Source organism: Gorilla gorilla, chromosome X (genome assembly GCF_029281585.2).
Source record: "Gorilla gorilla gorilla isolate KB3781 chromosome X, NHGRI_mGorGor1-v2.1_pri, whole genome shotgun sequence".
Classification (NCBI taxonomy): Eukaryota; Metazoa; Chordata; class Mammalia; order Primates; family Hominidae; genus Gorilla; species Gorilla gorilla.
Window position 1 is genome coordinate 76,048,688 of NC_073247.2, and position 25,183 is coordinate 76,073,870.

Genomic DNA, 25,183 nt, shown 5'->3' on the forward strand with positions numbered 1-25,183 from the left:
CTTTGATACTTTTTCTCATGAACATACCCATGTTTCTTTCCGGGCTGCACCTGAAGCCTCCACATAGATCAGGTGGGTTGCAGTAAGATAAAGAATCCCATTAGCTGGTTTCTTACTCACATAACGATCCACCAATTTCACGTTTTCTACCTGTTATTGGAGGAAAAAATACTGATTAAGTTACCAACTCACCACCTGTGATTGAAGTGGGGCCATTCAAAGCAAGATAAATGCTGTTAATTTGCTACAAAACTTGAGTCTTTCCAGTTCCTGCCAAGGTGGCAAACTACTATGATCTGTATTACCTTTTCTGAAATCAGTGCTGGAAAAACTATGAAAGTGAGAGGAAAACCCGTGTTCTAGAAAAGATAAAAATTCTAGACAAAGTTTATAAGATGAGGTACGTACAACTGGAAAATACATAGAACCTGAGAGCCTGCTGAGGTACTTATCTTGTTGGAAGAAGATGCAGTTATTGTATGTGTAAAAAAATCAGTAAGGGTAAATAACATGAAGATAGATCTTACATTACAGGGCAAGAATAGAAAAAAAACAGAAAAAGAGAAAAACAAAACAAAAAAAAAGGAGTACCATAAATAAAACACATAAAAAGAAATGCCAGAATTAAATCCCAATATAGAAGTAATTGCAATAAATGTACATGAATTAAACTTACCAATTAAAAGAAAGACACAGACTAAAACAAAAGATTCAACAATATTCAGACTAGAAGAGATATACTTTAGAGTCACAAACTAAAAATAATAAGATATACCAGGCAAATATGAACCAAAATAAAGCTGAGGTAGCAGTCTCAATATCTGACTAAATAGAATTTACGTGACAAAAATCAACAGGACAAGAAGATATAGCCATCATAAATATAAACATATTGTATAATACAGTCTCAAACTATATCAAGCAACTAGCAGAACCGCAAAGAGAAAAGGAACAAGTGCACATGGATATTTTAATACTCTTCTTAGGAACTGATAGGTCAAGCAGACCAAAAAAAAAAAAAAATCAAATGAAGATACGGAACACTTACACATTACAACTGAAAAACTCAAGCTATTATATACAGAGTAGGACTCTATATCCAACAAATAGAACATTCAAGACAACAAAAAAAAAAATTCCCAAAAAGAGACCATGATTACAGCTGTAAATGAAACATCAATAAATTCCAAACGTTCAATATCATACAGTTTAGGTTCTCCAACCACAATGCAATAGCACTAGAAATTAATAACAAAATAATAGCCAAAATGTAGCATATGTTTGAAAACACAATAGCTTATTACTAAATTAACCTTGGGTTAAAAAGAAAAAGGAAAGGAAACTAAGAAATATTTAAAAGTGAACGATAATAAAAACACAACAAATAAAAATTTGAAGGACAGAGTTAAACAAGAACTAAGAAGTAAATGTATAGTAGTAAGTAAGTTTATCATGAAATGAGAAAGGATAACAACATACTAGTTAAACAGTCAATGTAATGGAAATAAGCAAAAGAACAGAGAAATAAGATGATAAAGGACAGAAATTTAAAACCAGAGAATCCTCCTCCACAGATACACACACACAGCCTGAACAGAAAAGATTAACAAACCAGAATTTAACTATTTCAAAAGGTTAACAGGATAGATCTTTGCTAAAAAAAAAGATGCAAATAAACAAAATACAGAATGAAAAAGGGAAAACATAAAAAATTAAAACTATCACTATTATGAACAACAATATGCTAATAAATTGGAAAACTTATAAGAAATGTTTTTAAATATCAAGAAAAAAATAAAATGGCAATGGTAGTCAAAGATTTTCCCTAACAAAACCCTCAGGCCCAGATGATGTTATAGGTTTATTCTACTAAACTTCCAAAATATAATTAATTACTACCTTATCCAATTGATTCCGGTCACTGGAAAAAGAATAAAGTTACTCAGTCCATTTTATGAGGGCAATTTAATCTTGATTCTAAAATCAAATAAAGACAATTATAAAGTAAGAAAGTTTAGGGCTATTTCATTTATGAAATGTAGACACAAAAAATGCTAAATAATGTTAATGAATCAGCAGTATATTTTAAAAAATACATTTTGATCAAGTGCAGTTTATCACAAGAAAGCACGGGGAGTTCAACATCAGAAAATATCAACGTAATACATCACCAAGACTAAAAAGAAAAATCATATGCTTTATCTCAATTGATACAGAAAAAGAAGTATTTAATATAACTTAATTCTATTTATAATGATAATCCTTAGTGAACAAGGAATAAAAGTAAACGATCTTCACTTGGTAAAAATTATATACAAAAAACCTACAAAGTATGTTATGAATAATGAAGAAACTAACTGCATTAATTTAAAATCATGAACACGACAAACTTGACTCTAACTATCACTGCTACTGTTTTAAATATCCTGGCTAAATACTATGAGGAAAGGGGGCGTGGAATTAAGAAATGCAAGGATCAGAAGGGAAGTTCTATATTTGGCACCACTTACAGAAGGTAATCATTCAACTAGAAAAAAATGAAAGAAAAGAATCAACCAAACTCTCAGAACTAATATAAAAGAGTTCAGCAAGGATACCAAATATAATATCAACCACAAAAGCCAATAACATTTTCCTATATCAGCAATTATCACTTAAAAAACATAATTAAAAAAATACCATTCACGATGGCAACAAAAATTATATAGAATCTAGAAATTAGCTTAATTAACCAAGCATACACAAGACCTTTACAGAGAAAACTTTAAAAGTCTAACGAAGGATATAGAATATAATCTAAAGAAATAATGTCTATGCTCTTGGATAGGACAACTTAATAAAGATGGCAATTATCCCTCAATCTATAAATTCAATACAATTTCAATCATATTTCAAAGTGGATTTTCTAATAAACTTATTCTAAATTTACATAGAAGAACAAAACCCCACAAATTGCTAAATCAACCTTAAAAAAAAGTAAAGGGGAAAGATTTGCTCTACTAGGTATTAAAACATACTCAAAGCTGTGGGGGAAAAAAATCAACAACAACAACAACAAAAAACCTCTAGTACTATTGCAAAAAAAAAAAAAAAAAAAAAAAACAGAAAAATAAACCAATGGAAAAGGACCAGAGCTCAAAATCAGATTGATGTAAAAAATGGGAGTCTAATAGAGCATAAACATGGCACTACAAATTGACAGACAAAAGAGTATTTGCTAGATGTGTTGGGGAAACAGTATTAGTACATGCAGTAAGATAAGGCCATATCCCTACCTAACACCATATACAAAACTAGATTCTAGATATATCTATATGTAACTCTTACATAAAATATAAAGTTACTGAAAAAATGCAGAGTACCTTGGCTCTATGAACAGGGAAAGACTTTTTAAAAATTAATAAGAGAACAGGAGAACATATGTGCCATTCCTAAAACTAACAAGGAATTATTATCTAGAATATACAAGGGACTTTTGCAACTCAATAAGAAAAAGAGGCCCCAAAAGAAAAATATATGAAGCATAAGAACAGGCAAGTTGCATAAGAGGCAATCCCAGAAGCATATAACCATGAAGAGAAGCTCAAAACATTGGGAATAAAATAAAGTTAAACTAAAATAAGATATTGCTTTAAGACTACAAGATTTGCAAAAACTAGACAGCTAGAAGATGCCAAGTGTTGGTAGGGTTCAAGGCATATAGGAATCCTCATCCACTACAACCAGGGGGTTACAGATAGGTGGGGACCATTCGGAAGGGCAATCTGGCACTACTTAATAAAAAAAAAAATGTATTTCCTATGACTCAGCAAATGTCCATCACTTTGAAAATAGTCAGGTAATACAGTTTGGATACTTGTCCCCACCCAAATCTCATGTTGAAATATAATGCCCAATGTTGGTGGTGGGACCTGGTGGGAAGTGACTGGATCATGGGGGTGAATTCCTCATGAAAGATGTAGCCCCATCCTTTCATGCTGTCCTCATGATAATGACTGAATTCTTGTGAGATCTGGTTGTCTAAAGGTGTGTGGCACTTTGCACTCTCTTGGTCCTGCTCCAAACATGTGAGATGTCTGCTCCTCACCTACAATTTATGCCATGATTGTAAGCTGTCTGAGGCCTACCCAGAGGCAGATGCCTGTGTTATGGTTTCTGCACAGACTGCAGAACTGTGAGCCAATTAAACTTCTTTTCTTTAAAAATTACTCAGTCACTTCTGTTCTAATATGGCCGAATAGCAACAGCTACAGTCTGCAGCTCCCAGCGTGATTGACGCAAAAGATAGTGATTTCTGCATTTCCAACTGAGGTACCTGGTTCATCTAATTGGGACTGGTTGGACAGTGGGTGCAGCCCATGGAGGGCAAGCTGAAGCAGGGTGGGGCATTGCCTAACCCAGGAAGTGCAAGGGGTGGGAGATTTCCATTTCCTAGCCAAGGGAAGACATGACGGACTGTACCTGGAAAATCGGGACACTCCCTCCCAAATACTGTGCTTTTCCAACAGTATAAGCAAATGGCACACCAGGAGATTATATCCCGTGCCTAGCTCAGCGGGTCCCACGCCCACGGAGCCTTGCTCACTGCTAGCGCAGCAGTCTGAGATTGACCTGCAAGGCAGCAGCCTGGCAGGGGGAGGGGTGTCCACCATTGCTGAGGCTTGAGTAGGTAAACAAAGCTGCCAGGAAGCTCGAACTGGGCAGAGCCCACTGCAACTCTGCAAGGCCTGCTGCCTCTCTAGAGCCCAACTCTGGGGGCAGGGCATAGCTGAACAAAAGGCAGCAGAAACTGCTGCAGACTTAAATGTCCCTGTCTGACAGCTCTGAAGAGAGCAGTGGTTCTCCCAGCATGTTGTTTGAGCTCTGAGAAAGGACGGAATGCATCTTCAAGTGGGTTCCTGACCACTGTGTAGCCTAACTGGGAGACACCTCCCAGTAGGGGCCGAATGATACCTCATACAGGCGGGTGCCCCTCTGGAATGAAGCATACAGAAGAAGGATCAGGCAGCAATATTTGCTGCTCTGCAATATTTGCTGTTCTGCAGCCTCCACTGGTGATACCCAGGCAAACAGGGTCTGGAGTGGACCGCCAGCAAACTGCAACAGACCTGCAGCTGAGGGACCTGACTATTAGAAGGAAAAGTAACAAACAGAAAGGAATAGCATCATCATCAACAAAAAGGACGTCCACACCAAAATCCCATCTGTACGTAACCAGCATCAAAGACCAAAGGTAGATAAAACCACAAAGATGGGGAGAAACCAGAGCAGAAAAGCTAAAAATTCTAAAAACCAGAGTGCCTCTTCTCCTCCAAAGGATTGCAGCTCCTCACCAGCAACGGAACAAAGCTAGATGATGAATGGCTTTCACAAGCTGACAGAAGTAGGCATCAGAAGGTCAGTAATAAACTTCTACGAGCTAAAGAACGATGTTCGAACCCATCGCAAGAAAGCTAAAAACCTTCAAAAAGGTTAGACGAATGGCTAACTAGAATAAACAGTGTAGAGAAGACCTTAAATGACCTGATGGAGCTGAAAACCATGGCACGAGAACTTCATGATGCATGCACAAGCTTCAATAGCCGATTCGATCAAGTGGAAGAAAGGGTATCAGTGACTGAAAACCAAATTGATGAAATAAAGTGAGAAGAGAAGTTTAGAGACAAAAGAGTAAAAAGAAAGAAAGAGCCTCCAAGAAATATGGGATTATGTGAAAAGACCAAATCTACGTTTGATTGGTGTGCCTGAAAGTGACGGGGAGAATGGAACCAAGTTGGAAAACACTTTTCAGGATACTATCCAAGGGAAAGTCCCCAACCTAGCAAGGGAGGCCAACATTCAAATTCAGGAAACACAGAGAACACAACAAAGATACTCCTCAAGAAGAACACCACCAAGACACATAGTTGTCAGATTCACCAAGCTCTACATGAAGGAAAAAATGTTAAGGGCAGCCAGAGAGAAAGGTCAAGTTACCCACAAGGGGAAGCCCACCAGACTAACAGCGGATCTCTCGGCAGAAACTCTACAAGACAGAAGAGAGTAGGGGGCAATATTCAACATTCTTAAAGAAAAGAATTTTCAACCCAGAATTTCATGTCCAGCCAAACTAAGCTTCATAAGTGAAGGAGAAATAAAATCCTTTACAGACAAGCAAATATTGAGAGATTTTGTCACCACCAGGCCTGCCTTACAAGGGCTCCTGAAGGAAGCACTAAACATGCAAAGGAACAACCATTACCAGCCACTGCAAAAAACAGGCTAAATTGTAAAGACCATCGAGGCTAGGAAGAAACTGCATCAACTACCAAGCAAAATGACCAGCTAACATCATAATGACAGGATCAAATTCACACATAACAATATTAACCTTAAATGTAAATGGGCTAAACACCCCAATTAAAAGACACAGACTGGCAAATTGGATAGAGTCCAAGACCCATCAGTGTGCTGTATTCAGGAGACCCATCTCACATGCAGAGACACACATAGGCTCAAAATAAAGGGATGGAGGAAGATCTACCAAGCAAATGGAAAACAAAAAAAAGCAGGGGTTACAGTCCTAGTCTCTGATAAAACAGACTTTAAACCAACAAAGATCAAAAGAGACAAAGAAGGCCATTACATAATGGTAAAGGGATCAATTCAACAAGAAGAGCTAACTATCTTAAATATATATGCACCCAGTACAGGAACACCCAGATTCATAAAGCAAGTACTTAGAGAACAACAAAGACACTTAGACTCGCACACAATAATGATGGGAGACTTTAACACCCCACTGTCACTATCAGACGGATCAACGAGACAGAAGGTTAACAAGGATATCCAGGACTTGAACTCAGGTTGGCACCAAGCAGACCTAATAGACACCTACAGCACTATCCACCCCAAATCAACAGAATATACATTCTTCTCAGCACTACATTGCACTTATTCCAAAATTGACCACATAGTTGGAAGTAAAGCACTCCTCAGCAAACATAAAAGAACAGAAATCACAACAAACTGTCTCTCAGACCACAGTGCAATCAAATTAGAACTCAGGGTTAAGAAACTCACTCAAAACCACTCAACTACATGGGAGCTGAACAACCTGCTCCTGAATGACTACTGGGTATATAACAAAATGAAGGCAGAAATAAAGATGTTCTTTGAAACCAATGAGAACAAACACACAATGTAACAGAATCTCTGGGACGCATTTAAAGCAGTGTGTAGAGGGAAATGTACAGCACTAAATACCCACAAGAGGCAGGACGGATCTAAATTTGACACCCTAACATCACAATTAAAAGAACTAGAGAAGCAAGAGCAAACACATTCAAAAGCTAGCAGAAGGCAATAAATAATTAAGATCAGAGCAGAACCGAAGGAGATAGAGACAAAAAAACTTCAAAAAAATCAATGAATCCAGGAGCTGGGTTTTTGAAAAGATCAACAAAATTGATAGACCACTAGCAAGACTAATGAAGAAAAGAGAGAAGAATCAAATAGATGCAATAAAAAATGATAAAGGGGATATCACCACCGATCCCACAGAAATAGAAACTAACTACCATCAGAGAATACTATAAACACCTCTACACAAATAAACTAGAAAATCTAGAAGAAATGGAAAAATTCCTGGGCACATACACCTTCCCAAGGCTAAACTAGGAAGAAGTTGAATCTCTGAATAGACCAATAACAAGCTCTGAAATTGAGGCAATAATTAATAGCCTATCAACCAAAAAAAAGTCCAGGACCAGACAGATTCATAGCCGAATTCTACCAGAGGTAAAAAGAGGAGCTGGCACCATCCTTTCTGAAACTATTCAAATCAATAGAAAAGAGGGAATCCTCCTTAACTCATTTTATGAGGCCAGCATCATCCTGATAACAAAGCCAGGCAGAGACACAACAAAAAAAGAGAATTTTAGACCAATACCCCTGATGAACATCGATGCCAAAATCCTCAATAAAATACTGGCAAACCGTATCCAGCAGCACATCAAAAACCTTATCCACCATGATCAATTTGGCTTCATCCCTGGGATGCAAGGCTGGTTCAACATATGCAAATCAATAAACTTAATCCATCACATAAACAGAACCAATGACAAAAACCACATGATTATCTCAATAGATGCAGAAAAGGCCTCGACAAAATTCAACAGCCCTTCATGCTAAAAACTCTCAATAAATTAGGTATTGATGGAACGTATCTCAAAATAATAAGAGCTATTTATGACAAACCCACAGCCAATATCATACTGAATGGTCAAAAACTGGAAGTATTCCCTTTGAAAACTGGCACAAGACAGGGATGCCCTCTCTCACCACTCCTATTCAACATAGTATTGGAAGTTCTGGCCAGGGCAATCAGGCAAGAGAAAGAAATAAAGGGTATTCAATTAGGAAAAGAGGAAGTCAAATTGTCCCTGTTTGCAGATGACATGATTGTATACCTAGAAAACCCCATCGTCTCAGCCCAAAATCTCATTAAGCTGATAGGCAACTTCAGCAAGGTCTCAGGATACAAAATCAATGTGCAAAAATCACAAGCATTCTTATACACCAATAACAGAGAGCCAAATCATGAGTGAACTCACATTCACAAATGCTACAAAGAGAATAAAATACCTAGGAATCCAACTTACAAGAGATGTGAAGGACCTCTTCAAGGAGAACTACAAACCACTGCTCAACGAAATAAAAGAGGACACAAACAAATGGAAGAACATTCCATGCTCATGGGTAAGAAGAATCAATATCGTGAAAATGGCCATACTGCCCAAGGTAATTTATAGATTCAATGCCATCCCCATCAAGATACCAATGACTTTCTTCACAGAATTGGAAAAAACTACTTTAAAGTTCATATGGAATTAAAAAAGAGCCCACATTGCCAAAACAATCGTAAGCAAAAAGAACAAAGCTGGAGGCATCACACTACCTGACTTCAAACTATACTTCAAGGTTATAGTAACCAAAACAGCATGGTACTGGTACCAAAACAGAGAGACAGACTAATGGAACAGAACAGAGGCCTCAGGAATAACACCACACATCTAGAACCATCTGATCTTTGACAAACCTGACAAAAACAAGAAATGGGGAAAGAATTCCCTATTTAATAAATGGTGCTGGGAAAACTGGCTAGCCATATGTAGAAAGCTGAAACTGGATCCCTTCCTTACACCTTATACAAAAATTAATTCAAGATGGATTAAAGACTTAAATGTTAGACCTAAAGCCATAAAAACCCTAGAAGAAAACCTAGGCAATACCATTCAGGACATAGGCATGGGCAAGGACTTCAGGACTAAAACACCAAAAGCAATGGCAATGAAAGCCAAAATAGACAAATGGAATCTAATTAAACTAAAGAGCTTCTGCACAGCAAAAGAAACTACCATCAGAGTGAACAGGCAACCTACAGAATGGGAGAAAATTTTTGCAATCTACCCATCTGACAAAGGGCTAATATCTAGAATCTACAAATAATTTAAACAAAATTACAAGAAAAAGTCAAACAACCCTATCAAAAAGTCAGTGAAGGATATGAACAGACACTTCTCAAAAGAAGACATTTATGCAGCCTAAAGACACATGAAAAATTGCTCATCATCACTGGTCATCAAAGAAATGCAAATCGTTTTAAACCACAATGAGATACCATCTCACACCAGTTAGAATGGTGATCATTAAAAAGTAAGGAAACCACAGATGCTGTAGAGGATGTGGAGAAATAGGAATGCCTTTACACTGTTGATGGGAGTGTAAACTAGTTCAACCACTGTGGAAGACAGTGTGGCAATTCCTCAAGGATCTAGAACTAGAAATACCATTTGACCCAGCAATCCCATTACTGGCTATATACCCAAAGGATTATAAATCATGCTACTATAAAGACACATGCACACGTGTGTTTATTGCGGCACTATTCACAATAGCAAAAGCTTGGAACCAACCCAGATGTCCATCAATGATAGACGGGATTAAGAAAATGTGGCACATATACACCATGGAATACTATGCAGCCATAAAAACGGCTGAGTTCATGTCCTTTGCAGGGACATGGATGAAGCTGGAAACCATCATTCTCAGCAAACTATCACAAGGACAGAAAACCAAACACTGCATGTTCTCACTCACAGGTGGGAATTGAACAATGAGAACACTTGGACACAGGGCAGTGAGCATCACACATGGGAGCCTGTCATGGAGTAGGGGGCAGGGGAAGCGATAGCATTAGGAGAAATACCTAATGTAAATGATGAGTTGATGGGTGCAGCAAACCAACATGGCACATGTATGCCTATGTAACAAACCTGCACATTGTCCACATGTACCCTAGAACTTAAAGTATAATTTAAAAAAAAATTATCCAGTCTCAGGTATTTCTTTATTGCAATGCAAGAACAGGCCAGTTCAGAAGGTCAAATGTGATGGGATATTATGCAGCTATTAGAAGCAATGGGTTAGATGTACATACAGCAATATAAATATGACAGGGAAAAAAGTAAGAAACAGAATGATATACAGAAGGCATCACTATATAAACTAAAATTTCATGTGTATAAAACAACTATCATGTTTTGAAAGACACATTCTAATACAAATCACATTAATCATATTAGAATGCTTGCCTGTGATGGGGGAGTGGAATGGGAAAAAATGGGCTAAGTAATTAAATAAAAACAAGAGGTAGCTTTTCATGGACTAATGATGATAAGTACCAAGAATTGAGGAACACATTATGAACTCAATGCAATACACCTGAGGTTAGAAAAATAGAACAAAACAAACTAAAAAGCCATCTTTCCTTTTCAGAAACATGAGAAATAATCTTAGATATTTAAATGGTGTTGTATGATGTTGGCCTCTTTAACTCATAGGTGAATGAGTGGTTCAGAACCCCTGCTTCTAACATGTATATTCATACCCTTAGGTGTCATGATTTTCATTTACAAAATGAAAATTTTCATTTACTAAAAAAAAAAAGGAAAGGCGAGATGCTTGTGAACATAAAATCCCTAGCCCAATGATCTTTTCATTCACATGTTCTCTTGTTGACATCCACGAGTCATTAGCCCAAAGTCTGCCAGTGTGACAAATTATGTAGGCAAATTACATATAGCTAAAAGGGATAACACAAAAATGGTATCACCTTTTTCCCTGAAGGCATTTAAGAAAAGGATATTCATTTATCTACTGAGGCCTTGATACTTTCTCTTATATAGTCATGCACCACATAACAACATTTCAGTCAACAATGTACCACAAATACAATGGTGGTGGGAGCAATAGGCTATATACCACATAGCCTAGGTGTGTAGTAGGTTTGTGTAAGTACACTCTATGTTGTTCACACAATGACAAAATTGCCTAGTGAGGCACTTCTCAGAACATATCCCCATGGTAAAGTGATGCATGACTGTAACTGTAAATGTGCTCTAATTAGGGATCCTCAATATCCAAGACAGACCAGGTATGGTGGATCAAACCTGTAATCCCAGCACTTTGGGAAGCCAAGGTGGGAGGATTGCTTGAGCCCAGGAGTTCAACACTATCCTGGGCAACATAGCAAGAACTCGTCTCTACAAAAAAACAATAAAAATAATTAGCCAGACATGGTGGTGCATGCCTGTAATCCCAGCTACTTGGGAGGCTGAATCAGAAGGATCACTTGAACTCAGGAGTTTGAGGCTGCGATTGCACCATGCCACTCCACACCAGCCTAAGTGAGACAGCAAGTCCCTATCTCAATCAATTAACAAATCAATCAGTATCAAAAATGTTCTCCTTATTAATCTTGTAAAGTATAAATAGCTTACTTACATTTATAAGAAAAGCATTACAAGCTCAACAGATGAAGTAGCCAAAGAACATGAACAGATAATTCACATAAGAGAAAATAAAAATGTGATGAATTAAATTTCACTAGTAATGACAGAAATGCTAATTTTAAATGACATGGAGCTACTATTTTATACGTATCAAATTTGAAAAACATCAAATACTAGCATGGTTGTGGTAAAACTGGTATGCTTATACAGTGCTGATTGCAATGCTATATCACGTTTAGAAAGCAATATGGAAAAACTGTCAAGAACATATAAGTATAAACCAGTATCCTTTGACCCAATACCCTACTGTTAGAAGTTTATCTTCAGAAATGTATCTTTATACATTGCTGATTGCAATGCTATATCACTTTTAGAAAGCAACATGGAAAAACTGTCAAGAACATATAAGTATGAACCAGTATCTTTTGACCCAATATCCCTACACTTAGAAGTTTATCCTCAGAAAATCAAATTTATACACATGAGAATATTCCCTGAGATTCTGCCAATAATAGGAGAAAACTAGAAATACCTGTATGTCCAATAATAGGGGAAAGGATTAGGTAAATTTAAGAACATTATATTAAAATGGACTATTAAGTAGATAAATAATACTATGGTTCCTAGGTAGGTGCCTTTCACATATTAAGTGTCCAAAAATTAACTAGATCTGAAATTTGGTGCCATTAAAAATTTTTCCAGAACTGTATAAAAATATTTAACATAATAATAAATTTAAAAGTTAAGTAAAAATATTATAAATATGTTAAACAATGTAGGTATGCATACAAAGAGTAGATGAGAACATAATGGAATGAAAACGGTAGCCTAAATTTAGAATGACAGGATTTGGGGTAATCCTTAATGTTAAGATTTTTAAAACTTTTTTATTATGAAATAATTATAGATTCATAGGAAATTGCAAAAAAAAAAAAAAAAATTACAGGAAGGTCCCAAGGACCTTTTGCCCAGTCTCTCAAAATTTAACATCTTACAATAACTATAATATGTCATCAAAACCAGGAAAATGATATTGGTACAATCCACAGATCTTATTTGGATTATACCCATTATATATGTAGTTATACATGTATACCAGGTAACAGTTATAAATTGTGTGTGTGTGTATGGCTATATGCAATTATATCACACGTATACCTTTGTGTAACTATCACCACAATCATGATACATACATACATACCACAAAACTCCCTTCTGCTATTTCTTTGGAGTCACACCCATCCCTTCTCCATCGAACCCTTGGCAAACACTAATCTGTTCTTCATCTCTACAATTAATTCTTAAAGAATATTATATAAACAGAACAATTCAGTATGTAACCTTTTGAGATTGGCCTTATTCATCCAGCATAATTCTCTTAAGATTCATCCAGGTGTTTGCCTATATCAATAGTTTACCTCTTTTCATTGATTAGCAGTATTGCAACTGTATGGATATATCATAAGTTATCTAACCATTTACTCACTGAAGGGACATATGGGTAGTTTCCAGTTTGGGGCTATTATGAATAAAGCTGCTATGAACATAGTACACAAGTTTCTGCATGAAAATAGGTTTTCATGTCTCTGGGATAAATGGCCAAGAGTGCAATTTCTGTAATATTTTTTAATGACAAATTAAAATTCATATGTATGCACTTAAAGGAAAAGAGTACTTCATTGTCAGACAAATAACTCTGACAGGGCTGGGCCAATCAATCCACAGACCCCAATAACACCAATCTAGGAAGTATGTCCAAGCCAAAAGTGGGAACAAAGAGAGATGATAAACACTGTGCTATACTCTACATGTGTTATCTCATTTAATCCTCATAATAACTATTTAAGATAGGTGATATTGTTAATCCCATTTCATATATGTGGAAATTGGTTCTCAGAGAGGTAAATTAACTTATCAAAGACCACATGGGTGGTTAAGTGGTGAGGTAAAGGCAGGCAGTGAGAAGCAAGAACCCAAACTCTTAACCATTTGATATGTTTTGGATTTGTGTCCTTTCCCAAATCCTATGTTGAATTGTAATCCCCAATGTTAAAGGAGGGGCCCAGTGGGAGGTGATTAGATCACGAGGGCAGATTTCCCCCTGGCTGTTCTCATGATAGTGAGTTCTCATGAGATCTGGTTGTTTAAAAGTGTGTAGCACGTCCCTCTCTCTCCCTCTCTCCTGCTCCAGCCATTTGAAAATAAACCTGCTTCCCCTTCACCTTCTGCCATGACTGAAAATTTCCTGAGGCCTCTTCAGCCATACTACTCATACAGCTTGCAGAACTATGAGTCAATTAAACCTCTTTTCTTTATAAACTACCCAATCTTCAGTTATTTCTTTATAGCAGTGTGAGAATGAACTAATACACCATTATACTATACTGCCACAGACTTATTAACCATGTGTGGTTGGGGAGAGGAAGGGAACTGAAAAAACCTCCCACCCCTATGGCCCACCCTCTAAAAGAGGAAAGGTAACAAAAATGTAGTCAAAGCATGGAGGCTAGGGGAAGATACCAAGATACCCCAATCTAAGCACACCACATTCTCTTTGGGCTAGAAGAGACAAGGCAGTAATAATGGGAACTTCCTGCCAAAGTAACTGTATCTGAAGAATACTGATCTTGTAGTAAGATGGTACAGCACTGGGCTCAAAGAAAAAAAGCCAAATGGACTCAGGAAGTTTTCTTTCAGCCAGATATCTTGATGTTCACTCTACCACAGAGCCAGACAACAGCAAAAATACAAACAACTAAAGCTAGATTTAATTCAGTAATTCTTTTTTGAATGCCTACTATGTACCAGATTCTGTGCTAAACCATCCCATGGGAAATAAAAGTAGAATGTATGAGACATCATAAATTATAAACTCCCAGGAGTTTATAATTTGTTGAAGAATGCAAACATGAACCCAACTCAGTGCAACATAACAAAAGACATCCTGTGGTAAATGCCAAAACAGGTGCATGAGCAGAGCACTAGGGCAACCAGAGGTCCAAGTTTCAGAAAGATTCCCCTGGGAGACACCTAGAACTGAATATTCAAAGGTATTCTTTCTTTAATTCAAGATTCTGTAGTATCTACTATTTTCAGACTATGGAGTTAGGCATTTTAAGGGAAAATGAAATAAACAAGGCATGATCCCTCCCTACAACCATCCATTTAACAAACATTCATTGAGAATCTACTATATGCCAGGCACTGTGTCAAATGTTATAGAATTAAAGATGTCTAAGCACGCTCTTTATCCTAAAGGACTAATAGAGTTAGTGCCCTCACAAATCAGTCAAGGAAGTACCATCAGTATTTAGGAAACAGAATAAGGATTGTACTCAGCCAAGAGTGGAATGAAAGTAGTTAAAGAGAAGTGAAAAAGGTTGCTGAACACCTATAGAAGGTTGAATGGCAGCCTCCTGAAAGACAGGTCTTCTTTCTAATAACTGGACCCTGTGAATGTGACCCTATTTGGAAAAGGGGTCTTTGCAGATATAAGTAAGTTAAAGATCTAAGATGAAATCATCCAGGACTGCCAAGGTGGGCTGCAAATCCAATGATAAGTGTCCTTATAACAGACAGAGAGGAGACAGCACACAGAGAAGGATATGTGAAATGGAGGCAGAGATTGGAGCGATGGATATAGCCACCAGGAATGCTGACAGCTACCAGAAATTGGAAGATGCAATAAGGAAGGATTCTCCCTTAAAGCCTCCGGAGAGAGGGCAAGCCTGCCAACATGTGAATTTCAGACTTCTGGGCTCCTGAACGGTGAGGGAATAAATGTCTATTGTTTTAAGCCAAAAAAAAAAAAAAGTGAAGGAAGGGCCAGCTGTGGTGGCTCACACTTGTAATCCCAGCACTTTTGGGAGGCCAAGGCAGGAGAATCATTTGAGCCCAGGAGTTTGAGACCAGCCTGGGAAACACAGCAAAACCCCTTCTCTACAAAACTTAGCCGGGCATGCTGGTGGGTGCCTGTAGTCCCTGCTACTCAGGAGACTGAGGAGGTGGGAGGATTGCCTGAGCTTGGGAGGCAGAGACTGCAGTGAGCTGAGAGCACACTACTGCACTCCACCCTGGGTGACAGAGAGAGACTGTCTCAATAGAAAAAAAAAAAAAGTAAAAGGATGGAGAAAGATATACCATGCTTACACTAATCAAAATAAGTTGAAGTACATATATTAATATAAGACATAAAAGACTTCAGAGCAAGGAAAGTTATCAGGAATGAAGAGAGGTGGAATGGTCTGAATGCTGGTGTCCCTCAAAAATTCATATGTTGAAATCTAACCCCTGCCAATGCAATAGTATTAACAGGTGGGGTATTTAGGTGGTGATTAGCTCATGAGGGTTCTCTGCTCATAAATGGGATTAGTGCTCTTATGAAAGAGGCTTAAAGGAGCTGTTTGCCCCTTCTGCCATGTGAGGAGGCAGCAAAAAGACCACTGTCTATGAACCAGGAAGTAGGCCCTCTCCAGATACCAAATCTGCATGCATCTTATCTTGGACTTCACATCCTCCAGAACTGTGAGCAATAAATTCTATTGTCTCACTGAGCGATATGGTTTGGCTCTGTGTCCCCACCCAAATCTCATGTTGAATTGTAATCCTCAGTGGTGGAGGACAGGCCTGGTGGGAGGTGACTGGATCATGAGGGTGGACTTCCCCCTTGCTGTTCTTATGATAGTGAGTGAGTTCTCACACGATCTGGTTGTTTAAAAGTGTGTAGCACTTCCCCTTCACTCTTTGCTGTTCCACCATGTGAAGATGTGCCTACTTCCCCTTTGCTTCCACCATTATTGTAAGTTTCCAGAGGCTTCTCCAGCCATGTTTCCTGTACAGCCTGCAGAGCTGTGAGTCAATTAAACCTCTTTTCTTCATAAATTACCCAGTCCCAGGTAGTTCTTATAGCAATGCAAGAACAGACTAATACAGAAAATTGGTACCGGAAAAGAAGAACATTGCTAAAAAGATACCTGAAAATGTGGAAGCAGCTTTGAAATTGGGTAATAGGCTTTGGGTGGAAAAGTTTGGAGAGCTCACAAGAAGACAGGAAGATAAAAGTTTGGAACTTCCTAGAGTTGTTGAATGGTTGTGATCAAAATGTTGATAGTGATATGGACAATAAAGTCCAGGCTGAGGTGGTCTCAGATGGAGATGAGGAACCTATTGGGAACTGGAGTAAAAGTCACTCTTGCTATGCTTTAGCAAAGAGATTAGTGGCATTGTGCCCCTGCTCTAGGGATCTGTGGAACTCTGAACTTGAGAGTGATGATTGAGGGTATGTGGCGGAATAAATTTCTAAGCAGCAAAGTGTTCAAGATGTGCCCTGGCTGCCTCTAACAGCATACACTCATATATGTGAGCAAAGAGATAATCTGAAACTCTAACTTATATTTAAAAGGGAAGCACAGCATAAAAGTTTAGAAAACTTGCAGCCTGGTCATGTGGTAGAAAAGAAAACCCATTTTCAGGGGAGGAATTCAAACTGGATGCAGAAATTTGCATAAGTAAAGAAGAGCCAGATGTTAATAGCCAAAACAATGGAGAAAATACCTCAAAGGCATTTCAGAGACCTTCACAGCAGCCCCTCCCATCACAGGCCCGGAGGCCCAGGAGTGAATCAAGGTTTTGTGGTCTGGGCCCAGGGCCCTGCTGCCATGCGCAACCTCGGGACACTGCTGTGTCCCAGCCACTCCAGCTCCAGCCATGGCTAAAAGAACCCCAGATACGTCTCAGGATGCTGCTCCAGAGAGTGCAAGCTACAAGCCTTGGCAGCTTCCACATGGTGTTAAGCCTGCAGGTGCTCAAAGGGCAAGAGTTGAGGCCTAGGAGCCTCCACCTAGATTTCAGAGGATGTAGGGAGATGCCTGGATGTCCAGGCAGAAGTCTGCTACAGAGCTAGAGCCTTCATGAAGAAGCTCTACTAGGGTAGTGTGGAAGGGAAATGTGGGATTGGAGCCCTCACAAAGAGTTTCCACTGGGGCACTGCCTAGTGGAGCTGTGAGAAGAGGGCCACCATCCTCCAGACCCCAGAATGGTAGATCCACCCACAGCTTGCACTGTGCACCTGGAAAAGCTGCAAGCACTCTACACCAGTCTGTGAAAGCAGTCAAGAGGGCTGTACCCTGCAGAGCCACAAGGCAAAATGCCCAAGGTCTTCTGAGCCCACCCCTTGCATCACTGTGGCCTGGATGTGAGACATAGAGTCAAAGGAGATTATTTTGGAGCTTTAATATTTAATGACTACGCTGCTGGGTTTCAAACTTGCATGGTGCCTCTTTGTTTTGGCCAATATATCCCCTTTGGAATGGGAATATTTACCCAATGCCTGTACCTCTATTGTATCTGGAAGTAACTAACTTGTTTTTTGTTTTACAGGCTCATAAGCACAAGGGATGTGTCTTGTCTCAGATGAGACTTTGGACTTGAACTTTTGAATTAATGCTAGAATGAGTTAAGACTCTGGGGAACTGTTAAAAAGGCATGACTGTGTTTTGAAATGTGAGAAGGACATAAGATTTGGGACGGGCCAGGGTGGAATGATATGGTCTGGCTCTCTGTCCCCACCCAAATATCATGTCGAACTGTAATCCCCAATGTTTGAGGAAGGGCTTGGTGAGGGTAATTGAATCATGGGGCAGACTTCCCCCTTGCTGTTCTCATGACAGTGAATTCTCACGAGATCTCATTGTTTAAAAGTGTGTAGCACTTCCCCTTTTGCTCTGTCTCTCTCTTACTCTGCCATGTGAAGATGTGCTTGCTTCCCCTTCACCTTCTGCCATGACTGTAAATTTCCTGAGTCCTTCCCAGCCATGTTTCTTGTACAGCCTGTGGATCTGTGAGTCAATTAAACTTCTTTTCTTCATAAATTATGCAGTTTCAGGTAGTTCCTTACAGCAATGCAAGAAAAAACTAATACACTAAATCTATAGTATTTTTGTTATAGCAGCCTGAACAGACTAAAACAAGAAGAATTACATAAAAATAGAGGGGTCAGTTCTCTAAGAACATATTTTTTAATATGATCATGGCTCATTGCAGCCTCAACCTCCTGGACTCAAGTGATTCTCCCATCTCAACCTCCCAAGTAGCTGGGATTACAGGCATAGATCACCACACCAACGTAATTTTTTAACTTTTTGTAGAGAAGAGTTCTTACTATGTTTCCCAGGCTGGTCTCAAACTCCTCGCCTCAAACGATCCTCCTGCCTTGGCCTCCCAAAATGCTAGGGTCTCAGGCATGAGCCACTGTACCCAGCCTGACACCTGAATGTAACAACACAGTTCTAAATAGCACATGGATCAAACAAGTTGCAAGAAAAATGTTTTTAAAACATTTCAAACTAAAAGAAAATACCTCTTAAAATTTGAAGGATATAGCAAAAGCAGTGCTTAGAAGAACATCTATAGCATTGAATGCATATATTAGAACAAAGAAAAATCTAAGGTCAATAATCTAAGCTTCTACCTTAGAAAACTAAAAAATACAAGAGCAAATTTAATCCAAAGTAAACTTCTGAAATATTATAGAGTAGAAATCAATGAAATTGATAACAGGAAATCAATAGAGAAAATCAACAAAACCCAAAGCTGGCTCTTTGAAAAGATCAAGAAATTGATAAGATGCTAGCCAGGCTACCTAAGAAAGAGAGTGAAGACACAAATAACACCAGAAATGAAAGAGGGGCCATCACTACTGATCCCATGTACATTAAAAGGATAATGAAACAATATTATGAATAACTGTATGTCCACAAACTTGATAATCTAGGTGAAATGGACCAATACATCAAAAGACACAGTCTACCAAAACTCATACAAGGAGAAACACATCATCTGAGTGGGCCATATCTATTAGAGAAACAAAATCCAAAATTAGCAATCTTCTAAAACAGAAAGGTTTAGGTCCAGATGGTTTCACTGGTGAATTCCACCTAACAATTAACAAAAAATTTATAGCAATTATCTACCATCTCTTCAAAATGGAAGCAGACAGAATACTTCCTAACTCATTCTATAAGGCCAGCATTACCCTAATTCCAAAACCAGAAAATACATTACTAGAAAGGAAGAGTACAGACTAATATTTTTCATGAACATAGATGCAAATATCCTCAACAAAATATTGGTGTATTAGTTTGCTAGGGCTGCCATAACAAAGTACCAGAAACTGGGCAGCTTAAGCAACAGAAATTTATTACCTCACAGTTCTGAAGTCCAGACAACCAAAATCAAGGTGTCAGCAGAACCGATTCCTTCTGAAAGATGTGAGGGAAGGATCTAACCCTGTCCTCTCCCCTAGGCTTATAGATGGACATCTTCTCCCTCTGTCTTTTCACATCAGCTTCCCAATATGCATGCCTGTGTCCAAATTTCTCCTTATAACCCAGTCACATTGGGTTAGGGCTCACCCTAATGACATCATTTTAACTTGATTACCTTTGTAAAGTCCCCATCTCAAAAAAAGTCATATTCTGAGGTATGGGAGGTTAGGACTTCAACATATGAACTTTTTGGGGGACACAATTCATACCATAAAAATTAGTAAATTGAATCCAACAATGTATAAAAATAATTATACACTACAACCAAGTGGGTTTTATTCCAGGTATGTAATGTTGGTTCAACATTTAAAAATCAATTAATGTAATCCATTGCATCAACAAGCTAAAAAGGAAAAAAAAATCACAGTGTCATTACCACTAGATGCAGAAAAGCATTTGACAAAATCCAATCCCCATTAATGATAAAAACCTCTCAGCAAACTAGGAACAGAGGGGCATTTCCTCAACTTGATAAATAACATCTACAAAAAACCTACAGATAACATCAGTGGCTTAGCCTCACAAACACAAACCTCCTTTCAGTTAAACCAGGGAACTGACTTCACTGCACTGTGCCAGTTTCCCAACTATGCCTGCCACTGAGGTTATTGCAAACACCAAATGAATATGTGTCTGACTTCACTTTGTAAACCACAAGAGATGATTAGTCCAGAATAGTGTTACCCAGAAATGCTCACACATTTCAGATTTCCATTAAATAATTATGTTATGGCTGTAGCAATTAAACTCTGCAGTGACTTAGCCTCACAACAGAAACCTTCCTTCAGTTAAACCAGTGGTACTACCTGGGCTATATGCCAGGGGAGATTTAAAAGAACATATTCGGGCTCCACCCTCAAAGGTTAACTTAATTGGTCTGAGGTGAGGCATTTAAATATTTTAAGCTCCATGGGTGATTCCATTGTGTAGCCATTGTTGAGAACCACTGAATTAATCCAAACTTCATCTAAATAAAATTTTTATCTGAGAAAAATTAAGGACATGGAAAAATCCATTGATCTGGAATTATTTTTTCATATTACACTTTAAGTTTTAGGGTACATGTGCACAACGTGCAGGTTAGTTACATATGTATACATGTGCCATGTTGGTGTGCTGCACCCAGTAACTCGTCATTTAACATTAGGTATATCTCCTAATGCTATCCCTCCCCCCTCCTCCCACCCTACAACAGGCTCTGGTTTGTGATGTTCCCCTTGCTGTGTCCATGTGTTCTCATTGTTCAATTCCCACCTATCAGTGACAACATGCGGTGTTTGGTTTTTTGTCCTTGCGATAGTTTGCTGAGAATGATGGTTTCCAGCTTCATCCATGACCCTACGAAGGACATGAACTCATCATTTTTTAGGGCTGCATAGTATTCCATGGTGTATATGTGCCACATTTTCTTAATCAAGTCTATCATTGTTGGACGTTTGGCTTGGTTCCAAGTCTTTGCTATTGTGAATAGTGCCGCAATAAACATATGTGTACATGTGTCTTTATAGCAGCATGACTTATAATCCTTTGGGTATATACCCAGTAATGGGATGGCTGGGTCAAACGGCATTTCTAGTTCTAGATCCCTGAGGAATCACCACACTGACTTCCAAAATGGTTGAACTAGTTTACAGTCCCACCAACAGAGTAAAAGTGTTCCTATTTCTCCACATCCTCTACAGCACCTGTTGTTTCCTTACTTTTTAATGATCACCATTCTAACTGGTATGAGATGGTATCTCATTGTGGTTTAAAACGATGTGCATTTCTCTGACGGCCAGTGACGATGAGCATTTTTTCATGTGTCTTTTGGCTGCATAAATGTCTTTTTTGAGAAGTGTCTGTGCATATCCTTTGCCTACTTTTCGATGAGGTTGTTTGTTTTTTTCTTGTAAATTTGTTGGAGTTCATTGTAGATTCTGGATATTAGCCCTTTGTCAGATGGGTAGATTGCAAAAATTTTCTCCCATTCTGTAGGTTGCCTGTTCTCTCTGATGGTAGTTTCTTTTGCTGTACAGAAGCTCTTTAGTTTAATTAGATCTCATTTGTCAATTTTGGCTTTGTTGCCATTGCTTTTGGTGTTTTAGACATGAAGTCCTTGCCCATGCCTATGTCCTGAATGGTATTGCCTAGGCTTTCTTCTAGGGTTTTTATGGTTTTAGGTCTAAGATTTAAGTCTTTAATCCATCTTGAATTAATTTTTGTGTAAGGTGTAAGGAAGGGATCCAGTTTCAGCTTTCTACATATGGCTAGTCATTTTTCCAAGCACCATTTATTAAATAGGGAATCGTTTCCCCATTTCTTGTTTTTGTCAGGTTTGTCAAAGATCAGACGGTTGTAGATAAGCGGCATTATTTCTGAGGGCTCTGTTCTGTTCCATTGGTCTATATCTCTGTTTTGGTAGCAGTACCATGCTGTTTTGGTTATTGTAGCCTTGTAGTATAGCTTGAAGTCAGGTAGCATGATGCCTCCAGCTTTGTTCTTTTGGTTTAGGATTGACTTGGCAATGCGGGCTCTTTTTTGGTTCCATATGAACTTTACAGTAGTTTTTCCAATTCTGTGAAGAAAGTCATTGGTAGCTTGATGGGGATGGCATTGAATCTATAAATTACCTTGGGCAGTATAGCCATTTTCACGATATTGATTCCTCCTGCCCATGAGCATGGAATGTTCTTCCATTTGTTTGTATCCTCTTTTATTTCGTTGAGCAGCGGTTTGTAGTTCTCCTTGAAGAGGTTCTTCACGTCCCTTGTAAGTTGGATTCCTAGGTATTTTATTCTCTTTGAAGCAATTGTGAATGGGAGTTCACTCATGATTTGGCTCTCTGTTTGTCTGTTATTGGTGTATAAGAATGCTTGTGATTTTTGCACATTGATTTTGTATCCTGAGACTTTGCTGAAGTTGCCTATCAGCTTAAGGAGATTTTGGGCTGATATGATGGGGTTTTCTAGATATACAATCATGTCATCTGCAAACAGGGACAATTTTACTTCCTATTTCCCTAATTGAATACCCTTTATTTCCTTCTCCTGTCTGATTGCCCTGGCCAGAACTTCCAACACTATGTTGAATAGGAGTGGTGAGAGAGGGCATCCCTGTCTCATGCCAGTTTTCAAAGGGAATGCTTCCAGTTTTTGCCCATTCAGTATGATATTGGCTGTGGGTTTGTCATAGATAGCTCTTATTATTTTGAGATACAGAATTATTTTTAAAAACAACAACAAACTTAGGCCAATGGCTCTCCCTCTTAGCTGAATATTGGAATTGGAGAAGTTTAAGAAATACTGATTCTTTGGTCCCACCCCTAGATATTCTAACATAAATGATCTCAAGAGTGAAAAAGTTCCCCAGGTGATTCTAGTATGCAGCCAAGGATGAGAACCACATTCATCCCATTCATCCTCTTATTTTCCAGGGGTAGGTTCCAAGCTTCACCCTTAAATACAGAAACAACAACAACAACTATAATAACAAAATAGAGAAATCACTATACACCAAGTATTGAGCTTTACATGTCATATTTCATTTGAGTCCTTACTACAACACAGTGCAGTTATGCTTCAAAGAAAAAAGATCTCTTTTGATCACCTGCCCCTAGGATTCTGTTCTGCAAAGTCATTCTTAAAACTGTTTTCCAATCCCAAGAAGTCTTATTTTCATGTACAAGCTAGGAAGGCATTCATTTCCAGCATAGAGCCATCCTTGCTGGAGGCATATAAATACAGATTAGATATATAGATAGATATAGCTATAGATACATTTTAACAAAATTATTGGAGACAGTATTATATATATGATATAATTTATAATTATATAGAATTCCAAAACCAAAAATTATATATATGACATATAAAACCAAAATCAGAAATTATGTATATTATTATACATATATAATTTATTATATATTATATAATTTGGTTCATGGTTCTGCAGGCTGTACAGTAAGCATGATGTTGGCATGTACTCAGCTACTAGGGAGGCCTCAGGAAACTCACAATCATGGTGGAAGGTGAAGAGGGAGCAGGCACTCACACTGCGAGAGAAGAAGTAAAATGGGGGGAAGAAGCCACACACTTTCAAATGACCAGATTTCATGAGAACTCACACACTATCATGAGAACAGCACCAGAAGGATGGTACTAAACCACTCATGAGAGATGCACCCCCATCATCCAATCACCTCCTACCAGTTCCCACCTCCAACACCGAAGATTATAATTCAACATGAGGTTTGGTGGGGACAGAACCAAACCATATCATTCTGCACCTGGTCCCCCGAATCTCATGTCCTACTCACATTGGAAAATACAATCATGCCTTCCCAATCGTCCCCAGAAAATCTTAACTCATCCCAGCATTAACTCAAAAGTCCAAAGTCTCATCTGAAACAAGGTAAGTTCCTTCTACTTTCTAGCCTGTAAAATCAAAAACAAGTTAGCTACTTCCAAGATACAATGGGGTTATAAGCATTGGGTAAACATTTCCATTCCAAAAGGGAAAAATCAGCCAAAAGAAAGGAGTTATAGGCCCCATGCAAGTACAAAACCCAGCAGGGCAGTCATTAAAACTTAAAACTCCTAAGTAAATAATATCCTTTGACTCCATGTCCCACATCCAGGGCACACTGCTGTGAGGGGTGGACTCTGAAGGCCTTCTGCATCTCTGCCCCTGTGGTTTTGCATTGTTCAGAACCTGCAGCTGCTCTCACAGGTTGTAGGCGAATGCCTCCAGGTTTTTCAGGTGCAGGGTGCAAACTACCAGTGGATCTCGCATTCTGTGGTCTAGAATGTGGTGGCCTCCTTCTCACTGCTCCACTAGGTAGTGCCCTGGTGGAGACTCTGTGTGTAGGCTCCAAGCCTACGTTTCTCCTCTATACTGCCCTAGTAGAGGTTCTCTGTGAGGGCTCTGCCCCTGTAGCAGGCTTCTGCCTGGGTACCCAGGCATTTTCATACATCCTCTGAAATATAGGCAGAGGCCCCCAAGCTTCCTCTTTTGCAATCTGTGCCCCTGCAAGCTTAACACCAT

General features: G+C 38.6%; 1 protein-coding gene across 2 annotated transcripts in view; it reads right to left on the reverse strand.

Annotated features, from left to right (window-relative positions):
• Window positions 1-25,183, reverse strand: part of LOC101130652 (myotubularin-related protein 8) — a 165,250-nt gene that overhangs the window by 129,178 nt on the left and 10,889 nt on the right. For both annotated transcript variants that reach the window (XM_063702961.1, XM_004064281.5), the window contains exon 2: window positions 28-150. In XM_063702961.1, the coding sequence (XP_063559031.1) occupies window positions 28-150 (123 nt within the window). The remainder of the gene's footprint in view (window positions 1-27; window positions 151-25,183) is intronic.